At 42.2% G+C, this 21,231-nt stretch overlaps 1 protein-coding gene across 2 annotated transcripts in view; it reads left to right on the forward strand.

The window, feature by feature from the left end:
* The window catches only part of crppa (CDP-L-ribitol pyrophosphorylase A), a 300,647-nt gene extending 281,596 nt beyond the window's left edge, over positions 1 to 19,051 (forward strand). For both annotated transcript variants that reach the window (XM_080216486.1, XM_080216495.1), the window contains exon 10: positions 18,045 to 19,051. In XM_080216486.1, coding sequence (XP_080072612.1) covers positions 18,045 to 18,149 — 105 coding nt within the window. In that variant the 3' untranslated portion in view covers positions 18,150 to 19,051. The remainder of the gene's footprint in view (positions 1 to 18,044) is intronic.
* Positions 19,052 to 21,231: the final 2,180 nt, after the last annotated feature.

A 21,231-nucleotide genomic window follows, 5' to 3' on the forward strand; every position in this document is an offset into this window, starting at 1 on the left:
GCATCCCACACTCCTCCGACTGACAATGATCTTGCCCTACACAGCCTCTCAGCATTTTAAATACGGTGTCAGCATCTGCATTCTCATCACCTGATGTCCTGATCGTCACCTCTTGCCAATGCCACATCCTGCATTAGGGAACAGAACTATCCTCTCAGTTATGGTGCTGGGAGTTGAGGAATTGAATCAGACATAAATGAGGTGAATATTAGTAGTATTTTTGTGCTACTTTCTATTGCGTTAAGAAAGTGTTCTCACCTCACCCTTCTTCGGTTAAATCAAACTGTTGCTGCAATGTTTTTTTATTTAAATATTTTGAATATTTCTTTTGCAATAGTTGAAGGAATGTACAATAATTTACTTAAAGGAAACAGCTATAAGGCTTGACAAAACTTTATCCCATGTAACTGTGGGACTTAATGCGTGAATAACTCAATTTGAGGCTTTTGGAAGGTTTGAATATGTTAAAACTGTGTACAGGACTGAATTTACAATAATTTGATCTAATGTATGTAGATATCCACCAGCTTGTTTGTGAGTTTTTTTCAAGCATGCTCCTGAGAAATCCACACTAGTAGACTTCTGTTCACTCTCTGTGAAGTGTACATAGAATGACTACACCTACTTAATTACAGGATGCAGGTTAGTGAGAGCCATCACTTGGGAATTTCCAAGTATGTACAGGGATACAGCAAGGGCTTTAACAATTGAAACCATACATCTGTTATGCCTGCTAACATTAGCTAAATAATAGCGTGAAGTCAACTTCCCAGCCAACTAGCTCATTAAATTAATTTCTTCTGTGTTAGCTTTTCCAAATCAATGGATCCTTACTTTGACCTGTTGGGTCAAATGGCAATTGATGGGTATTAAGCTGTGTCTAAATCGCACTGATGGCTTGCTGGGAGCTCTGGATTTGTCCTCCTGCAAAGTAACCCTTTTGGTCATGGCTGATAGTAGACTTTCGCCAATTGAAAATGGTTTGAGAATCATTTCGCTCCAATGGTCTCTCTGCAATCAGGTTCCAGAAACCGGTGAGAAGGAATGTCTGACTGTCTACAACCCAGCAATGCACATGAATTAATTTTGATCATGGAAACTGGTTGAAAATGAGATCAAAATCAGAAAGCTCAGGAATCCACGTTATATAATGCTGACTATTTTGTAAATACCTCATTCAGACTGAACTGAAGCACCCTGGTAATAGGCCAATTTTGAGTTTGGGATTCATCTGTTGAGCTGTCCTTCAAGAATAACGTGTATCTCGAACCAAAATAATCACATCAAATAGGAGAAGGAAGTTCATTGAGAAAAGTGACCTGGAATTTCCTTTCAGAGCACAACTCAGAGATTGCATTCAAATTTCACCTAAAGCCATGTTACTTTGCTGATGGCAAGTTGCACCTGCATACTCCACCCTCATTAGAATATGCCTAACCTGTAATCGAAGATTAATCAGCTTAAATAACTGAGGCTCAAAAAACACTGAAACCACACCTGAATCTAGTGCATCTTAAAAATAAAGTTTCAGCTTATTGAAACATCATTTAAGTAATCTAGCCACAGCTAATGTTTAAGAAACTGCAGTCAGGGAAGCGTTTCAATTTTTAATGAGACTTGTACTTTGTCATACAACTTAGAATAAGAAGATACCTACCTTGCCAATGAAAACTTAGTCAAAGAAATGGAAAATGCACAGCAGGTCTTAGTGAAAATATATTCAATAGAAAAACAACAAAACTGTTTTCCTCTGTGCTGTGCCCAGAAACATAGCTTCAATGTAAAGTAATCCAACTCCCCCACCAAACCCTCCACTCCATTTCACCCCTCCCACCACCATAAAACCATATTTGAATAATCTTTACATCTGAGAGTCATATGCTTGCTGGTCTTGTAGGCAGAGATTCGGTCAGACAAAAGGTTTGATGGTCAGCCATTAAAGGTTAAGGAGACTTGACCTGGATGTGCTGTAGTTATGAATATAACTCACCTTTGATTTAACTTATTAATTGATTTATTAATTGATGTATTGGACAGTGAAAGCTATTGTTTCTTGCGCTGTATAGACAAAACATACCATTTATAGAGTACTTAGGGGAGAAAGAAAGGGTGCAGAATATAGTGTTACAGCTTTCTTAACTATGGTGCCAATGTGAAGGGTCCAGGACAGGTTGTTGGTGATCTGGACGCCTAGAAATTTGAAGTTCTCTGCCATTTCCACTTCATCACCATGAGACAAGGACATGTTCTCCACTACATTTCCTGAAGTCGATGACTATCTCCCTTGTTTAGTTGGCATTGAGAGAGAGATTATTGTCGTCACACCAGTTCACCAGATTCTCTATCTCTTTCCTGTACTTTGTCTCGTCATTATTTGAGGTCCGACCCACTGCAGTGGTATCATCAGCAAACTTGAAAATGGAGTTGGAATGGAATTTGGTCACACACTCATAAGTGTATAAGGGGTATAGTAAGGGGCTGAGGACACAGCCTTGTGGAGCACTGGTGTTGAGGATAATCATGGAGGAGGTGTCATTGCCTGTCCTTACTGATTTGCGGTCTGTGGATTAGGAAATCTAGGATCCAGCCGCAGAGAGAGGAGCCAAGTCTTAGGCCACTTCATCTGAAGTTTAGCAATATTTTCAGCCACAGAATGAGTTTGTGCCCGATCACACAAATTCATATGCTTTTTTTAGAGGAAAATCTAGGCCATTGTGTTCAAGCAATACAGTGAAGAGAAAGCAACAAAGGTCAATAATAAAACAGTGGTGGGAGTCCTGAGACTTGTTTAAAGGTGGGAGAAAGATTCAGAGGATTGTTTTATACATGTGACTAATTATTAAGTAGACTTTAAACAGATAATGTGAATTCCAAGTGTTCATATTCTTGAATTCCAATTTTAAATCTTATGTGTTAATTCCAAGAACCTAACGTTTGGCTATATTTAAATATTGTGGATCTAAGGAAGAGAACCAAAGCTAATGTCATATTACCTCATTTAGATCTTTTAGTTAACTTGTTGAAATAACAGATTGAATGCTGCAATTGTAGGTCGACATAATGATCATATTTGCTTGAATCAACCTTTAGGTGTTTCTCATAAGGAAGATATTTGATCCTAATTCCACTGAAAGTGACCAAAGACCAAAGCATTTACTGAGGATTGGATGGTATATATAACTTTTTATGGCTCCAAACATGGCACCTTCTCATGTTAGTTCTAAGTAATACAATGCCACTGTGAAATTAAAAAAAAACGTAAGCACCACAAGGTTTGTATTAAACAAATGTGAAGAATGTGTTTCCAATCATATATTGAACTTATCCATTCTAGATTGCTGGAGGAAATTAGATCAAAGTATTGAATTTTCAAAAAATGAACCCAATAAAGTGGACAGATTTTACCATTAATTAAACGTGAATATTTTGCTTTTCATAGGGGTTGTTGGTGATTACATTTTCCAGAAAATGGCTGTCGTATCAGATATCATTCAGATGATTTACCATCAGAGATGCTGTAACCGCTACCATTGCTTATGTTATTGATATTGCTGCAAATCAAAGTAACACAAAAATACTGAAACACTACCACAATTTTATTATAAGGGCGATAGACCTATCAAGCACGTGTTAGATTCAATTCAATTCAATTTTATTGTCATTGTATAGTGCACAAATACAAATACAACGAAAAGTGAGCTGACAGGCACCCAAGAAATAAAGAAAGAAGCAAATGCAAGTAGTCATTATAAAATAGTGTCAATAGTCATGAAGTGTATACATGCATATTGCACAATACCCCCATTGCCTGGGAATATGTTAAAGGATGGAGTTCAGCTGATAACAGCTCTGGAGAAGAAGCTGTTCCTGAGTCTGGTCGTATGGGCTCGAATTCGTAACGGGGAGAGTGGGGGGGCAAACAGTCTTTTGTTGGATTGGGCGGGATCTCTTGTAATGCTGAGAGATCTCCGCAGTGTTTGTGATAAATGTCCTGGATGGCTGGATGCCAGTGATGTATTAGGCAGTTTTGACTACTCGCTACAGAGCTTTCCAGTCAGAAATGGAGCAACTGCTGTACCACACTGTGATGCAGTTTGACAAGATGACCACCTCACTATGAACCTTACAATAAACCTGACTATCTCAGCCAAATAACCAAATAATTAGGCGGCATGATGGCACAGTGGTTAGCACTGCTGCCTCACAGCACCAAGGACCTGGATTCAATTCCTGGTGAGCAGTTTGTACATTTTTCCTGGGCCTGCGTGGGTTTCCTCCGGGTGCTGCAGTTTTCTCCTATAGTCTGAAAGACGTGCTAATTAGGTGCATTGACCCAAACAGGTGCCAGAGTGTGGCAACTACGGGAATTTCACAGTAACTTAATTGCAGTGTCAATATAAGCCTTACTCGTGACTAATAAATAAACTAATCACCCAGTTGCATCCTTAACCCATATCCTTGCATGCAGGTTATTTAGCAGAGGTCACTGGTCAGTCAGGAATTTGACCCTGGCTGACGTTTCTTCTCCCTAAGATCAGGGCACTGAAGCCAACAGAAAAACCCACTTATCAGTTTGGATGAGATTAGGACTCAAACCTTCCAATCCGCGCCAGACCTGCTGAGTCCTGGAGATACTGGGTGAGGTAAGTGGGTAAGTGGGTAGGGTACGTAGAGGTGTCAGGGAGTAGTCGGGTCAGGAGGGATTGTCAGGTCATGTCAGCTTGGCGGCTGCCTTGAGATTGGGTGGGATTGTCAGTCTAGTCAAGGGTTAGCGGGGGCTAGTCAGGTCGGATCAAGGGCTTAGTCCGGTTTGAGGGTGTGTCAGGGCAGGTTGGAGGGGAGGTGGTGGGTCATCAGTGTTACTGATTGAAGGCATGAGTTGTATAGTTAGACTAGAAATTTTCTGTCTAACATTTCCTGGGTAGCTATCTAAATAATCTGAATTTTCCTACTCTAATTCAGAGTTAGAGACTTTCTCGGAGGGACCAGGGAATTACGTCATCAGAAGTTTAGATTTCCCAGGCAATTCTCATGTCGTCAGTATGCAATTCAAAATTCCTGCGGGTCCCAATGCACATCTTGGGTCGGCCATGCTCAGTAATGTACGTTAACTACTAGTGCAATAGTAATTTGATTTTAAAATTCTCATTCTTGTTTTCAAATTTCTCCATGGCTTTATACCTTCCTATGGCTGTAGCCACCTCAAACACTGCAGCCTTCTGAGAAATTCTAGCCCTTTACACATCCCCAATTTTTATTTAGTCTACCATTAACCGCTGAGAGTGGCAAGGGCACAGAATGTACTCTAGGTGGGGGACTTTAATGCCTATCACCAAAAGTAGCTCAGAAGCAAAGCTATTGACCATGTTGGCTGAGTCCTAAGGTTAGTCACTATGTCCTAAAGGACATAGCTGCTAGTCTAGGACTGCAGCAGGTGGTGATGGAATCAATGAAAGAAAAAAAATCCTCCTTCATCTCCTCTCCCCAGTCTACCTGTCACAGATGCATTTGTCCGTGAGAGGATCTGTAGGATTGACCACAGCACAGCCCAGTTTCACATTAAATATACTCTCTTTCTTGTGGTGTAGCACTCCCACTGTTCTAAATAGAATAGATTTTGAAAAGATCTAGCATCTCAAAACTGGACATCCATGAGGCACTGTGGGCCATCAGCAGCAGCAGAACTATACTCAACCACAGTATTGCACCCTCATGGCATAGCATATCCCCCTCTCTACTGGTACCATCAAGCCAGAGAATCAGCTCTGGTTCAATGAAGATTTTAGGAGAGCATGCCAGAAGCAGAACCAGACATATGTAAGAATGAGGTATCAACCTGGTGAACATATACAGGACTACTTGCATGCCAAACAGTATAAGCAGCAAGTAATAGCTAGAGCTAAGCCATTCCACAAGCAATGGATCAAACCTAAGCTCTGAAGTCCTGCAACATCCAGTCAGGAATGGTGATGGTCAATTAAACAACTAAGTGGAGGAAGTCTTTCCAAATATCCACATCCTCAGAGATGGGAATGCCCAGCACATCTGTGCAAGAGCGAAGGCTGAAGCATTTGCAACCACTTTCATTTGATTTGATCTGATTTGATTTATTATTGTCACATATATTAGTATAGAGAGAAAAGCGTTGTTTTTTGCATGCTATACAGACAAAGTATACCGTACATAGAGAAGGAAAGTAGAAAGTGCAGAATGTAGTGTTATAGTGATAGCTAGGGTGTAGAGAAAGATCAACTTAATAAGAGGTAGGTCCATTCAGAAGTCTGATGGCAGCAGGAAAGAAGTTGTTCTTGAGTCGGTTGGTACGTGTCCTCAGATTTTTGTATCATTTTCCCGGTGGAAGAGAGTCTGCCCGGGATGTCTAGGGTCCTTGATTATGCTGGCTGCTTTCTGAGGCAGCGGGAAAAGATATACAGATGGGAGGTTGGTTTGCGTGATGAGCTAGGCTTCATTTTCATAACCCTTTATAGTTTTTCGTGGTCTTAGGCAGAGCAGGAGCCATACCTAGCTGTGATACAACCAGAAATAATGCTTTCTATGATGCATCTGTAAAAGTTGATAAGAGTCATAGCTGAAGTGCATATGTACCAGAAGTGCTGTCTGGATGATATATCTCAGCCTCCTCCAGTGGTCCCCAGCATCTTGGGGGTCAGCTAATTCGATTCACTCCAATGACATCAAGAAATGGCTGAAGGCAGTGGGTGCTGCAAAGGCTGTGGGCTTGATAATATTCCAGTAATAGTACTGAAGAACTGTTCTCCACAAATTGCTGCACCTTAGCCAAGTTGTTCCACTACAGCTACAACACTGGCATCAATAAACAATGTAGAAAATCTACCAGGAATCTCCTGTCCACAATGTGATGGAAGGCGTTGTTGATAGTGCTCAGCAATAACCTGCTCACAGATGCTCGGTTTGGCTTCTGCTGGGGTCAGTTGATTCATTACAGCCTTGGTTCAAACATAGACAAACGAACTGAACTCAGCTGCTTCATCAATGAATTCCCTCTATCATAAAGTCAGGAGTGGGAATGTTTGCTAATGTTCAGCAATATTTGCGACTCCTCAGATACTGGTGCAGCCTATGTCCAAATGCAGCAAAACCTGGAGACATTCAGGCTGGAGCTAATAAGTCACAAGTAACATTCTTGCCACACAAATGCCAGGCAATGACCATCTCCAACAAAAGAGGATCTAACCACCTCCTCTTGACATTCAATGGCATTAGCATCACTGAATCCCTCAATATCAACATCCTGGGGGTTGCCATTGGCCTGGACCTGAACTGGACCAGCCATATAAATACTGTGGCTGCAAGAGCAGATTAGAGGCTGGGAATTCTGCAATGAGAAACTCAACTCCTGACTTCCCAAAGCCTGTCCATTATCTACAAGATACAACTCAAGAGGGGAATGCAATACCCTCTATTTATCTGGATGACTACAGCTCCAACAACAGCCCAGAAGCTTGATACATCCAGGACACATCAGCCAACATGACTGGAACCCGATCCATCACCTAAAATATTCACTCCCTTTACTATCTTTAGTTGAAACTATATCACCGATCCTTCACTGTCCCTAGGTCAAGATCCTGGAACACCCTTCCTAACAGCACTGTGGGTACAACAGCCCACGTTGACTATAGCAGTTCAAGAAGACAGTTCGCCACCATCTTTGCAAAGACAATTAGGGATAGTCAATAAATGCTGACCTAGCCAGCAATACTCACATCCCATGAACGAGTATAAGAAAGAAACTCAAGAGACTGCTACCATTGTCTCCAAGTGTAAATACTTCGCACCTTCTTCTCAGGAGAACAATCTAAACTTTCATTTGATCTCAAAAAATTAACCTACCCAAACTTACTGTCAGGCAGACTGTGGAATAGTTCACATGACCCCCTTCACTTACCCTGAATTTAAACCTGCAGTCCAAAAATATTATAAACCCCATTACTCTAACACATCTCAGAAATCCATATTACTCCACTTAAAATCAAGCTTGGTCATCAAACCATGGTGTGGTGTTTTGCACCACTGTTATTGTAATTTGCTTAAATACAACTTTGAACACTTATTTGTAGCATTTTTTACAAAATTGCTTGATGGGGAAAACTTTGAGGCTCACATGTTCCAGTAAATGGTGCCTAAATGTGAGCTCAGTTTGCGGCAGTCATGCCATTTAGTCAGAACTTTGGCTTTCAAACCTACTCTTGAACACGTAAATCAGGTTGACATGAAGACGCATTAATTTGTGAGTGCTGCATTATCAGAGTTCTCATCTTTCCAATGAAATATTAAGCTGAGAGCCAATCTGCCTGCTCCTGTTGATATAAAAAATCCCATGGCATTTGTTCTGAAAAAGAGCAGGACATTCTCACCAGGTAACTTGTTAGTTGCAAAGTGCTTTGAGTCACCCAGAGGATGTGACAAGTGACAATATAAATGCAAGTTATTTCTTTCTTTAACACTGAGTCAATCAGTAATTTCTACTGTAATGGGCCATAACAACAATTTGACACATCTCAGGATTGACTCTCTGCGTGCTGCCCACCTTATGAGATTTATTTCAAGCAACATGTCTGACCTGATTTTTGGCAATAGATTATGTGATAAAATGAGTGGAAAACTGAAAGACCTGAGTTTGAACAACAGAGAAAGTGATTACAAACAGAACATATCAATGTGAGGTAAATACAAGATTTTGAGCCCACACTCTCCATCTGTGGGAATAGCAGTGCCTACTCAAAATCCAGAGAACGTGATTCACGCTGGTGAGTTTCCAAATTCCAATCTTACCGTCCCCTAGCTGATGGAGTGATCTGAAACATGTCATGAAACTGCAGAAAGCTCATTTTAATACATTAGCATGTCATTAGCAAGCACCGAATTTTGAGTTGGTGCTGTGTGATGTCATGTCAGCATCATTTATAACAGCTCTACACAAGCGTGAACTTGGCACCTTCACCTCCAAGGTGGATTTCGGAGAGAGCACTCAAGCAGCCAGTACCTCTATGGCGTGCGCTGCTAAGGGGGCTCTGAAGAGGACTTGGGGACAGATAAGTTCAACACGGGAGAGTCCCACAGTCACAATTCTAGGGAGAAAGGTCAGGAGGGTTACGTGCAGGCCTTCTCTACAATTCATTTCGGGCACCCTCTGCTCTCAAAGGGTTGTGAGGGCTGGTATTCTGACAGTGCTTCCCATATCCTCCCTTCTGGGTTCCTGTTCATAGTGCTGCTGGGGGGAATGCTGTTCCTTACTGGGGGCTAGCAAGAGGGTGGCAGAGACGTAGCATCCGCACTCTCATACTGCAGAGGGATGAGGCACTGGGTGAGCATGCTGGTACCCCCAAGTTTGGTGGCACAAAGAAACAGGCTGGTGGCTCTGTTGGAGAACAAAGTGAAAATTAATAACATACAATCATCACAGAATGGTGACTTTAGTGCTACAGTGCATATGTGCCACTATGTGGCTACGGTTTCTTAATATTCCTCACTCTCCCATGTGTATCCCCAGGATCTACACATAAGGCTGAGGCAGCCTGCTAGCTTCCATATCCTTTTGCCAGCTGATGTTGGCTGCCATCTCCTGTAGTTGTTGCGGAACAAGTGCTGGCGCCTGCTGGGGAGCTATTAATATGGCTACTAGTTAAGTAGTTATGTGATGGGCGAATCAGAGAGAACATGTTGCAGGGGTGGTGTGAAACTCGTGGGAATAGAAATCTTTTTTAAGTTTATTAATTAATGTCACAAGCTCATGTTAACACTGCAATGAAGTTACTGTGAAAATCCCTTAGCCGCACATTCTGGCACCTGTTCAGGTACACTGAGGGAGAATTTACCATGGCCAAAGCACCTAACCAGCACGTCTTTGGACTGTGGGAGGAAACCTACGCAGACACGGAGAGAACGTGCAGATTCCTCATAGACAGTGACCCAAGCCGGGAATTGAACCCAGATCTCCAGTGCTGTGAGACAGCAGTGCTAGCAACTGTGCTGCCATGCTGCCTTTAATGAGGTATAAGATTTGGCCTGAAAACATGCTGGCGCATGAAACACTACATTTTTGGTAAGATGTCATACTATGTGTAAGGATTTCTGTCTTTAAAGCTCTTTTCCAAACCTTCAAATATGTAACAAAAATGGCTTGGTGCTCCTTACAATTATATCTAGGTTAATTCCAATTTATATTTTTTTGGGATCATTGTAATTAAGAAGAGCAGTCTGTACTGAATCACAAAAGAACATCTATTCATATTTTAACAAGAGATATTTTATCTGCTTATTTTTGTGTTATTTTTACCAGCTACACATGTGAATTTATATAAGGTGCCATTGGCAGCAGACACAATACTTTTAATTAAGTGTGCCTCTTAGTAATGCTTGACCTGACCTTGAGAAACTCAGTTGTATCACAAACCCAGTTTTGTGAGTCTCACCAGCAATTGCTGGCTCACCAGACAAAAGGAAAAGCACAGAAGCGGAATTCCTTCCCTTTTGTCGATGTGGATTGTGGGCCTTGACTTTGATGTGGAACAAAATAAGAAAGAAAAATAGAGGAGGAGCTCCATATGGGTGATTTTCTCCAAACAACATCTTTATTTTGTAAAAGCACCTGAGATTCCAAGAGAATGTGTAGGAAACTTCATTATCAATGATTTGGCTGAGTGGGCAGAGAAGTAGCAGATGAAATCAATCCAGGAAAGTGTGAGGTAATGCATTTGGGAAGGGCAAACAAAGCGAGGGAATACTCAATAAATGGGAGGATATTGAGAGGAGTGAGAGACTTTGGGGTGCATGTCTATAGGCCCTTGAAGTTGGCAGGACAAGTGGATAAGATGGTAAAGAACGTATATGGAATGTTTTCTTTTGTTGGAGGAGGTACTGAATACAACACGAGAGATGTAATGTTGGAACAGATAAAATGTTGGCTAGGCCACAGCTGGAATTTTCTGTGCTGTTCTGATCACCACATTACAGAAAGGACATAATTGTTCTAGAAGAGTACAGAGGAGATTTACAAAAATGTTGCCAGGGCTTGAAAATGCAGTTATGAGGAGACATTGGATAGGCTGAGGCTGTTTTGATGTGATTTGCTTTATTATTGTCACATGTATTGGTATACAGTGAAAAGTATTGTTTCTTGCATACTATACAGACAACGCATACCGTCCATAGAGAAGGAGAGAGTGCAGAATGTAGTGTTACAGTCATAGCTAGGATGTAGAGAAAGATCAACTTAATGCAAGGTAGGTCCATTGAAGGTCTGACAGCAGCAGGGAAGAAGCTGTTCTTGAGTCGGTTGGTATGTGACCACAGACTTTTGTATCTTTCTCCCGATGGAGAAGGGTGGAAGAGAGCATGTCGGGGGTGCATAGGGTCCTTAATTATGCTGGCTGCTTTTTTTGAGGCAGCAGAAATGTAGGCAGAGTCAGTTGATGGGAGGCTGGTTTGCGCGATGGATCGGGCTACATTCATAACCTTCTGTAGTTTCTTGTGGTCTTGGGCAGAGCAGGAGCCATACCAAGCTGTGATACAACCAGAAAGAATGCTTTGTAAGTGCATCTGTAAAAATTGATGAGCGTCGTAGCTAACATGCCAAATTTCCTCAGTTTTCCTGAAACTTAGTCAGTTTCCTGGAACTGGGGAGGCTGAGGGGTGATCTGACTGAGTTGTACAAGATTATAAGGGGCCATATATAGGGATACCCTGTTTCTCCGAGCATCAAGGTCTATCAGCAAGGAGCACTGATTAAAGTGATTAGTGGAAAGATTAGAGGATACATGAGGTAACGCTTCTTTACCCAGAAGGAAATGGGTGTTTAGAATTTGCAGTCTGCTCTGGTGGTAGAGGCAGAAACCCCCAACTTATTACAAAGGCACTTGAATTCCACTTAAAAGTGTTGCAACCTCCAAGGCTAGAGACCAGATGCTGGAAGGTGGGATTAGAATGGGCAGCTCGGCCAGCACAGGCATGGTGGGCTGAATAACCTCTTCCTGTGGCTAAGAAAGCTGAAGATGGATCTTCCTGTTTATTTCCAGTCTGATCTATAATCTACTCAGGAAAGTAATGGGCACAATAAATTCACTTTACGTTTTTGTAGTTTTTAAGTAAACCCTACAAAAAAAGTTAATTCTCAAATATTTGCTAGTATTTTAAATAATGAATTTTATACATGAATGTTAGTGTTTATCAAGATGAGGAGTGTTAGCATTGGAATTAGAAATGCTGCCAAAGGAATATCCTATTCATAACTTTAAGCATGGACTGTGCTCGTATAGAAACTTCTGGAACTGGCTTTTATTTATTTAAAATGGCTGCTAAGGGGCCAAATAATATTTGCAACTTTAGCAGAGAATATCGTGCTTCTGGAAAGTTCTGAATTTACTGCCCATGGGTGGGGGAACTTACCGTTAGATGACACATCTAGAAGGAAGCTATTTGTGGAATTGTGCCATTGTTTAAAGCTTACCCCAAACCCAGAATCAATCCTATCTCCAGGTTTGTAGTGTGACAAAGGGAAGCTGATGAGACCAGTTATCCACATTTCAAGTGTAAAAGATCACCGTTTATCTCCTGTTGTACAGCAATAGCCTTTTAGCTTTAAGTTATTCTGGGTGGACTTTGGTTTTTCACCATGTGACTGTAACTGGCTTCTGAGACCAAAATCTTCTATCATCCCAAGACCCTTGCTGCAGGATGACAGAGATTGGGACCTGAGTATTGAAGGATAGAAGCAAGGACAGGAAGTTAGGAAAAGGTGGAAGGTTGGTTATGTTAAGTCATGATGGTGTTAGTGCTGTAGAGATAAATGATCCAATGTCTCATAATCAGGAAGTAGAAGGTGTTTGGGTCAAGACAAGAAAGGCAAGAAGTCACTTGTGGGAGTGATGTACACGCCCACTAATTTTAGTTGCAAGGTAGGACATAGTATAAAATAAGAGATAATGGGAGCTTGTCAGAAAGGTACATATAGACTGGAAACATTGGTAACGATAGCATAGATGAGGAGTTCATAGAAGTTTCCAGGATAATTTCTTAGAACAACAAAAACTGAGCAGTCTATACTAGCTCGTATTAATGCAATGAGATAGGGTTAACTGATAACCTTATGGTAAAGACACCCCTGACTCACCTGACGAAGGAGCAGCACTCCAAAAGCTTGTGATGCCAAACAAACCTGTTGGATTTTAAGCTGGTGTTGTGAGATTTCTTTCTGGGTAGCAGGGATCATAATATGGTTGAATTTTACATTCAGCTTGAAGGAGAGAAGTGTATTCCAAGAATAAGCAGGGGAAACAGAGACTTGAATGTTTTCAAGGCAGAGGTAGACAGACCCCTGATAAGCAAGGGGATTAAAGGTTTACCGGGATAGGCTGAAAGCCACAGTCAGATCAGCCATGATCTTACTGAATGGTGGAGCAGGCTTGAAGATCTGACTGGCCTACTCCTGCTTCTAATTCATATGTTCATAACGGATCAGAGAAGTCAGTAGAATGTTGCAGATAAATGTACTGATATTTATGCCTTAAAACTGGCGGTTACAGCCGCAATACTCCAGAATTGGATGTGCCCACACCGGTGAGAAAAAAGGAGTGTTTCTCACTGGATTCACCCACCTGAAAGATGCTAAAATATAATTTCGAGCAACCTGCAGGCCAGATCCACTGTTCCGAAATTGGATGGCCCTTTGTAAAGGATGGCCCAATCTCCACGCTTGGGGACAGACTCCACCCCACCCCTCAGAAAATTAAATGATTGTCCTTCTCACTGACCAGGGGAACACCACCAACTCCTCACCAAAGCAGAACCTCCTCCCCTCACCCACAAACACCAGGTAACCCCTCCACTGGGGAGGCATGAGGGCGACCCAAGCCCACCCAAACCCAAGGACCCTTGATGGACTCTTCCACTGCAATCTGGCAGCAGCAGAGGGGAAAATGGCTGTGGACTTACTTCCTTGATCCTTCCCTTGGGTTCCAAGGCACCAGGCTAGGGTGTCAGTGCCCAGGTGGCAGGGGGCAGTCCACTTTTGGCACTGCCAAGCCATATGCCCTGAAAGTGCAGGGGATGGTGGGGGGCAGGGCTGAGTGAGCTGTCTGAGGGGCTTAAGGGGGAAAGGGAGCGAAGAGGGGATTTTGATGGGTCTGAGTGGGTGTCTAAGGGGAAAGAGGGCCCAGGTGGGGTCTGAGGGGGAAAGGGGACTGAATGGGAGATTTGAGGACGAAGGGGGTGCTGAGTGGGTGGGGGTCAGGCATACATTATACCTCCAATGTGTAGGGGGAGGATGCCTCTCATTGCTGAGGAGCTGGTGGGTGACCCCTTGACCCACAGGGTCCAACACATCTGGTCCTCTGTTGTGAGGACTTGTTGAAAAGCTCACCCACTACAGATCCCACTGGGGAGGCCGGTGAACAGCAAGAGATATTTGACTTGTGCTTCCAGCTCACTAACTCTATGTTAACTACTGCGTTTGAATATCCTTATTGGAGCTGGTGGGGCAGGCCAGGAGCTTCATTGATTTCCCCATGGACCTCGTGGGAAGGAGGGGGCGTTAATCACAATACCAAACAGACAGAATGGTAAGATATTGCTGCAAAACTGGATAAATCACCAAATGTCTTGACTAGCCTCTTACTGCTGATCTCAGCAAGTCATCCAAGTGATTTCTTCTGAATATGTCATATTTTCCAATGAATATATCTTTGGAAAACATGAGTCAAAACACATAGAACAAAAATATGTAAAAGCTAATCAGATTTTTTGTCGCTGTTTGATTCTAACGGAATGCTGATTGGGAAAAGGTTCTCCATTGAATGAGCAAATTAAACTTAACAGAAAGTTCAGTCCATACAGAGATTTTCAAACCTGTTTGCTGAGACATTTGTATTATTTTGAATTAAACTAATATTCAATTTGTGGTACAGAACTTGAGTATTGCCCAAAAAAAGAGGCGTGCTGTTGAAGCTTTTCTATTTGCAATTTGGACGAATGTTAGAATACCAGGTTTCACTGCTGCCTTGTCAGCCTGAGAGCCTCACTGCTGTAGCACACTATACTGTGCTCTCACATTTGACCCTGGCTGCACATAGCTCTGGAAACCCAGGCTCTGCTTTTTAAAGGCAGAATGCTGCATTAAATTCAGTTCATTGCCTCTTTGCGTATTTCGGTTACTTACCCGATAGCCCCCATATGGGTTTCCACTCGCGCCAACAAACACATTCAGGTTAAACTTGGAATTAGGCAGGATCGTATCAGGTTCCAGACCTGACACCACTTTTCAGCCTTTGAACTCCTCACCTGCACGGGAGCCCATCTCCCTTTAGGCAGTTGCAATTGTGCTTTGCAAAGTAGTGCATCTGGTGGGAGCCTCAGCTACTGGGATTAAGACTTTATAACGTTAGCTTATTTATTTGATTCTGAACTGCTTGGTTGTCTAAAAGTGGGAAGTGTGTTATAGACCAGTGGGTTAAGCTAAATTGAAAAATCTCAATTCCCTTCTGTCCTGTCCATAATCAGATTGGTACATTTTTTTGGAAAGGTAGATGTGTTCATTTCCAAGCCCCAATTAGCAATTGGTCAATTAAAAGTATCAGCAGCAGACTTCTGTGAGTTTTAAATGAAGAGGAGTATCGAAACTCACACTCCAACAGCAAATTCTAAACACCATGGGACTTGCCTCACACATTTAAAGAAGATAGTGTACTCCTACAAACACTAAACTCAAGCCAGTTAACAATTCACATGTCTAGCTCAGAATACAATCTTGTTGGATCCTGTGATGAAGGAAATCCGCTCCACTCTGCAGTTCTCCGGAGTCAGATATCGGGATTATTGCAGGATTCCTTCAAAAAGATGAATGTTTAGTAGATCATGAAATTAGTGACTCATGGCTTTCTTAACAGGGGCCCTAATCTCTTTATATGTGGCCTTCTAGGAATTAAGCTGGAACAGTTTGAAAATGTAGGTAGAGGATGGGGAGGGGGAGTGGGGGGAGATGGCGGGAGGATTCTCCGGGCCTGCTAGCTCCCAGCAAGAATCGTGATGGCTCAGAGAATCGGGCATCGGGTAAAGAGCCAGCGAAAGGCCCATTGTCGCGGGAGTGAGAGGGAAACCTCAGACTTAGAGAGGGGAAGTGTGGTGTGATAATCCCCACGAGGTCCAAGGGGAAACTACTGATGGATTTCCCTATATGGTGTTTGTTGAGTATGAGTTGCCTGATAACAGGCAGTGGCCTGCCCAGCTGAAATCACTACCTGAGCCTTTTAGAAGGCAGGCCTTGGACTGGGCCTGCTGAACTGTAGTTCCAGGCAGGGACCAGTGTGTGTATACCATGGAAAGTGGTTTTCAGTAATAAACTCTATTCCTTTCCAGTCAGGTTTTCCAGTCAGATCCTGAACTTCCTAACTCACAGACCACAATCAGTAAGGATAGGCAACGACACCTCCTCCACAATCATCCTCAACACCAGTGCCCCACAAGACTGTGTTCTCAGCCCCCTACTATACTCCTTATACACCTATGACTGTGTGGCTAAATTCCCCTCTAGTTTGCTTTTCAAGTTTGCTGACGACACTATCGTACTGGGTCGGATCTCAAGCAATGACGAGACAGAATACAGGAATGAGATAGAGAATCTGGTGAACTGGTGAGGCAACAATAATCTCTCAATGTTAACAAAACGAAGGAAATTGTCATCGACTTCAGGAAACGTAAAGGAGAACATGCCCCTGTCTACATCAATGGGGATGAATTAGAAAGGATCGAGAGCTTCAAGATTTTAGGTGCCCAGATCACCAACAACCTATCCTGGTACCTGCCATGCTGACACTACAGTTATGAAAGCCCACCAATGCCTCCACTTTCTCAGAATACTAAGGAAATTCGCCCTGTCAGCTACAACTCTCACCAACTTTTACAGATGCACCATAGGAAGCATTCTTTCTGGTTGTGTCACATTTTGGTATGGCTCCTGCTCTGCCCAAGACCGAAAGGAACTACAAAAGTAGCCCAATCCATCAGGCAAGCCAGCCTGCCATCCGTTGAGTCTGTCTACACTTTCCGCTGTCTTGGCAAAGCAGCCAGCATGATTGAGAACCCCGCGCACCCCAGACATTCTCTCTTCCAGCTTTTTCCGTTGGGAAAAAGATACAAAAGTCTGAGGTCACGGACCAGCCGACTCATGAACAGCTTCTTCCCTCCTGCTGTCAGAATTTTGAAAGAACCTACCTTGCATTAAGTTGATCTTTATACCCTAGCTATGACTGTAACACTACATTCTGCATTCTGTTGTTTCCTTCTCTATGAACGGTATGTTTTGTCTGTGTAGCGCACAAGAAACAATACTTTTCACTGTATGTTAATACTTATGACAATAATAAATCAAATCAAGTCAAATCAAAGGTTTTCCTGAGTCATTACAGATATCAGCAACATTATAGAAATCATCAAAAATAATGACCATTGTGATGCATTTTTGGCAAAGCAGCCATGCGATGTATCTTTGACTGTTAGTCCCTCATTTCATGGAATGAATCATCGAATTTACCGAACTCTCAAAATCTACCACTGTAGAGAAGAACCAAATTGAAATGTAATGCAGAAAAAAATGAAGAAAGGGCATTTCACACATGCTACCATGAACTGCTTTGAGGAGATCTGGTCCAGATATAGCTAATAGGTTAGGTGGAGATAAAAAAATCAAGAAAAAAGAGGCAGAAGAATGCTAACATTAATCACGGTTTGTGCAACTATGGTGTTTAAAAGAAATACTAGCAGTGATATTCTCTTAAATTGGCAGACTAGACTGCAAAATATTTTGCATTAACAATTAGCATTAATAAAATGTACATATGCTGGTAAACTGTTTGCATTGTTTTGAGTATTAAAGTATAACGAGTTGGATGGGTTTATAAAGAAAAATATAAATTGTGGCGGATTTTGGTGCTCTGTGGTAGGTCAGTAACCAAAGGGAAGGAATAAAAAAATCTCTACATCTCCTTAACTCAATTTTTATTTTTGTACAGGACATGAATGAAGTTCAAGAATCTGCAAAGCAAGGAGCTTCAATCATTGATTCATTAACAAAGCAGCGAAGCCCTGCTCTAACTGGACAGCTCTTTGTGGTTTGACTGCAATCAGCCACAAATGGTTGAACACTGGCTGAAGGAACATACTGCCCTCTGATGGCGACTTTGAAAAACTGCAAGTATCCTCTCAGCTTTTTCTCAGGAATATTAACAGGACGCAAAATCCAGTTGAGGGCAGCAATCTGCTCTCAAAATTCAGGATCCAGAGTAATTAAGATCAACAGTATGAAGTCCACTTATCTGTTATTGTCCATCTTGCATTAATGAAGACGCTATTCTTTGGTGCCCGTATGAGAATCAGTTATGACTCTGCTGACTCTGATTGAGTTAACCCATCTTTATGAATACAAGACTTGACAGAAGAAATTCTACTCCACATCTTCAAAAAAAGGCCTCTTCCCACCAGTGATTTGAAATTACCTGGAATACAGCCAGACAGTACATTATGTTAATGGAAGTACAAAAATCTGAGGAGAGGTTCACGCAGGAAAGCTGTCACTTTGATTTAAATATTGCATTTATTTTTAAATAATTGCCTGGTAACCATTTTTCCAGAAGATTACAGCGTAGTATTTTAAAGAGCTTAACAGGATTGGAAAGCTATTTTTTAAAAGATTGCTGTTCTACTTAGACAATTAAACTCAGGCATTCACCTGATGAAGAAGCAGCACTCCAAAAGTTAGTGCTACCAAATAAACCTGTTGGACTTTAACCTGGTGCTGTGAGACTTCTTACTAGAGAGTTAAAAGCAGTGGGAAGATAAAATTACAGTAAGTTATAAATTAAAAGCTTCTCAGCGCTGATTTCCGCAGTGGTTAGCACTGCTGCCTCACTGCACCAGGGAACTGGGTTCAATTCCAGCCTCGGGTCACTGTCTGTGTGAAGCTTGCACGTTCTCCCGTGTCTGTGTGGGTTTCCTCCGGGTGCTCTGGTTTCCTCCCACGCTCCAAAGATGCGCCTATTAGGTGGTTTGGCCATGCTAAATTGCCCCTAAATGTCCTAAGATGTGTAGGTTAGGTGGATTAGTGAGATAAATGGGGTTATGGGGATAAGGTTGGGGGAGGGGGGGTTGGTGGTGGTCCTGGGTAAGATGCTCTTTTGGAGGGTCAGTGCAGACTTGATAGGCCGAATGGCCTCCTCTGCACTGTGGGGATTCTGTGACTTTACAACATTCACAATGTTTCCATTTCAGTCCCTCTCAATTTAATGTGGAAAATCAGTCTCATGTCACATTTAGAACAAGTGCGTAAGCTAACTTCTGGTAACTACATTAAATGTGGTGCTCCTTGCAGCTCCCTGAAGTATCCCAGGGAAGCTGTGTCAAAAAGACAAAGTAATTACTGCTCACTACCCCATTATGTTGTCCTCCCCACACTGTTTCATCATACTACTGCCCATCCTGTCACTGCTGAACTCATTTGCACATAATACATACGTGCCCAAGCTGGCCAGAATTTTTTTTTCCCCATTTCATTTGATTTTTATGCATGTCGGCATCAAAATGGAGAAGAGTGAGTAGCCAAAGATCCACCAAGAGATACAGAAAGTAGAATAAGGACTGGGCAAGAGAATCAGAAAGACAAGGAAAGGCAGGGCAGGGAGTGGCTGGAAAAATAAATCAGAAATGCAGAAAACAGGAGAAGGAATGAGCACAAGTTGAGGAAGAAATCCAGTAATTGAACAAAACTAATGCAGGGAAAAAGAAAAATCAGTGAAAGGAAGGTCCAAACAAGAAGGGACACAATGAAGCATCAGTGGGGAAGAAGCATGAGTTATGTCTCAAGGAAAGCGGAAGAGCAAAGCCAAAAAAAGAGCTTTGAAGTAGTCGAACGGGGATGACACGTATAAGAGCTGAAATTACTGTAATTATCATTACTGTGGCAATTTTATATCTTCATCTAAATTAGAAACATTTAAGTCTTTGTATGTGATTGATTTCTTTGATTTAGCGTCTTATTTGGTATGAGCACATCAAGGAAAGTACCAGGATTCTATCGCCTATGAAATTTTACAGAATTAGATTGTTATAGTGAAGGTGATGTCAGAGAAGAGAAATTTAATAATAATAATCACAGGGCACTCTAACTAACATTACCCCTATACATTCCTGCCTTACTTAATCTCCAAGCTTTAACTTTTACTCAGCATACAATAAATCAAAAATACTGTACATTATTAACATTCTTTCCTAACACCTTTCATCTATACCAGCCTAGCAAAATGGTAACGCCTTATGGACACGTGCAGGATCACAATCATGCCCACCACCACCACCCCACCCCACCCGCCCACATCAAAAGGCCAACCGACACAAGCAACACTAAATATAGATCTTATGACACATAATGAAGAGGAGTTAGCCTGACAAGCAATGGAAAGCTAATTTTGCAGGTTTACCCAATATCTCACTCATTTTTTTGCAGGAGGTTTTAAATAAAAAAGAGTATGCTTAGTGGTAACATTGCTGCCTCTCAATTAGAAGATGAAAACTCATAGCTCTAACTTCAGATAGAGTGTGCAGACCAGCTCTACATACTGGGATTGATGCCCATTTGGATGGCTGACCATTCCCCATCCCCCAACATCATAAAGAGTAAGTTGCTTTAGCCTCAGCTGCCGCTTATCTGGGAGACGGTACTTCATAAATAAAAACCGTGGGGAGTACATTTGTCCCTCATACCTGACTCAAGAATAAAATGTGCGATACTTAAGCTAGGACCTGCCTTAGGATAGAACACAATGGACACATTGCAGAAATGTGGTATGTAGAAATAAGGGGAGAATGGCTGAAAATGTTCCTTCAGATCAATGAATTAAATTGTGGTGGCACAATGGCAAGCACTGCTGCCTCACAGCGCCAAGGACCCGGGTTCAATTCTGGCCTCAGGTGACTTTCTGTGTGGAGTTTGCATGTTCTCCCCATGTCTGCATGGGTTTCCTCCAGGTGCTTTGGTTTCCTCCCAATAGTCCAAAGATGTGTGGGTTTGTGGATTGGCCATGCTAAATTGCCCCTTAGTTTCTGAAGATGTGGTTATTAGGGGGATTAGCGGGGTACATGCATGCGGCCACAGGGATAAGGTATGGGGCAAGATGCGGTGTCAGAGAGTTGATGCAGACTCGATGG

Source organism: Carcharhinus amblyrhynchos, chromosome 2, assembly GCF_965287045.1.
Source record: "Carcharhinus amblyrhynchos chromosome 2, sCarAmb.v2.hapA, whole genome shotgun sequence".
Lineage (NCBI taxonomy): Eukaryota > Metazoa > Chordata > Chondrichthyes > Carcharhiniformes > Carcharhinidae > Carcharhinus > Carcharhinus amblyrhynchos.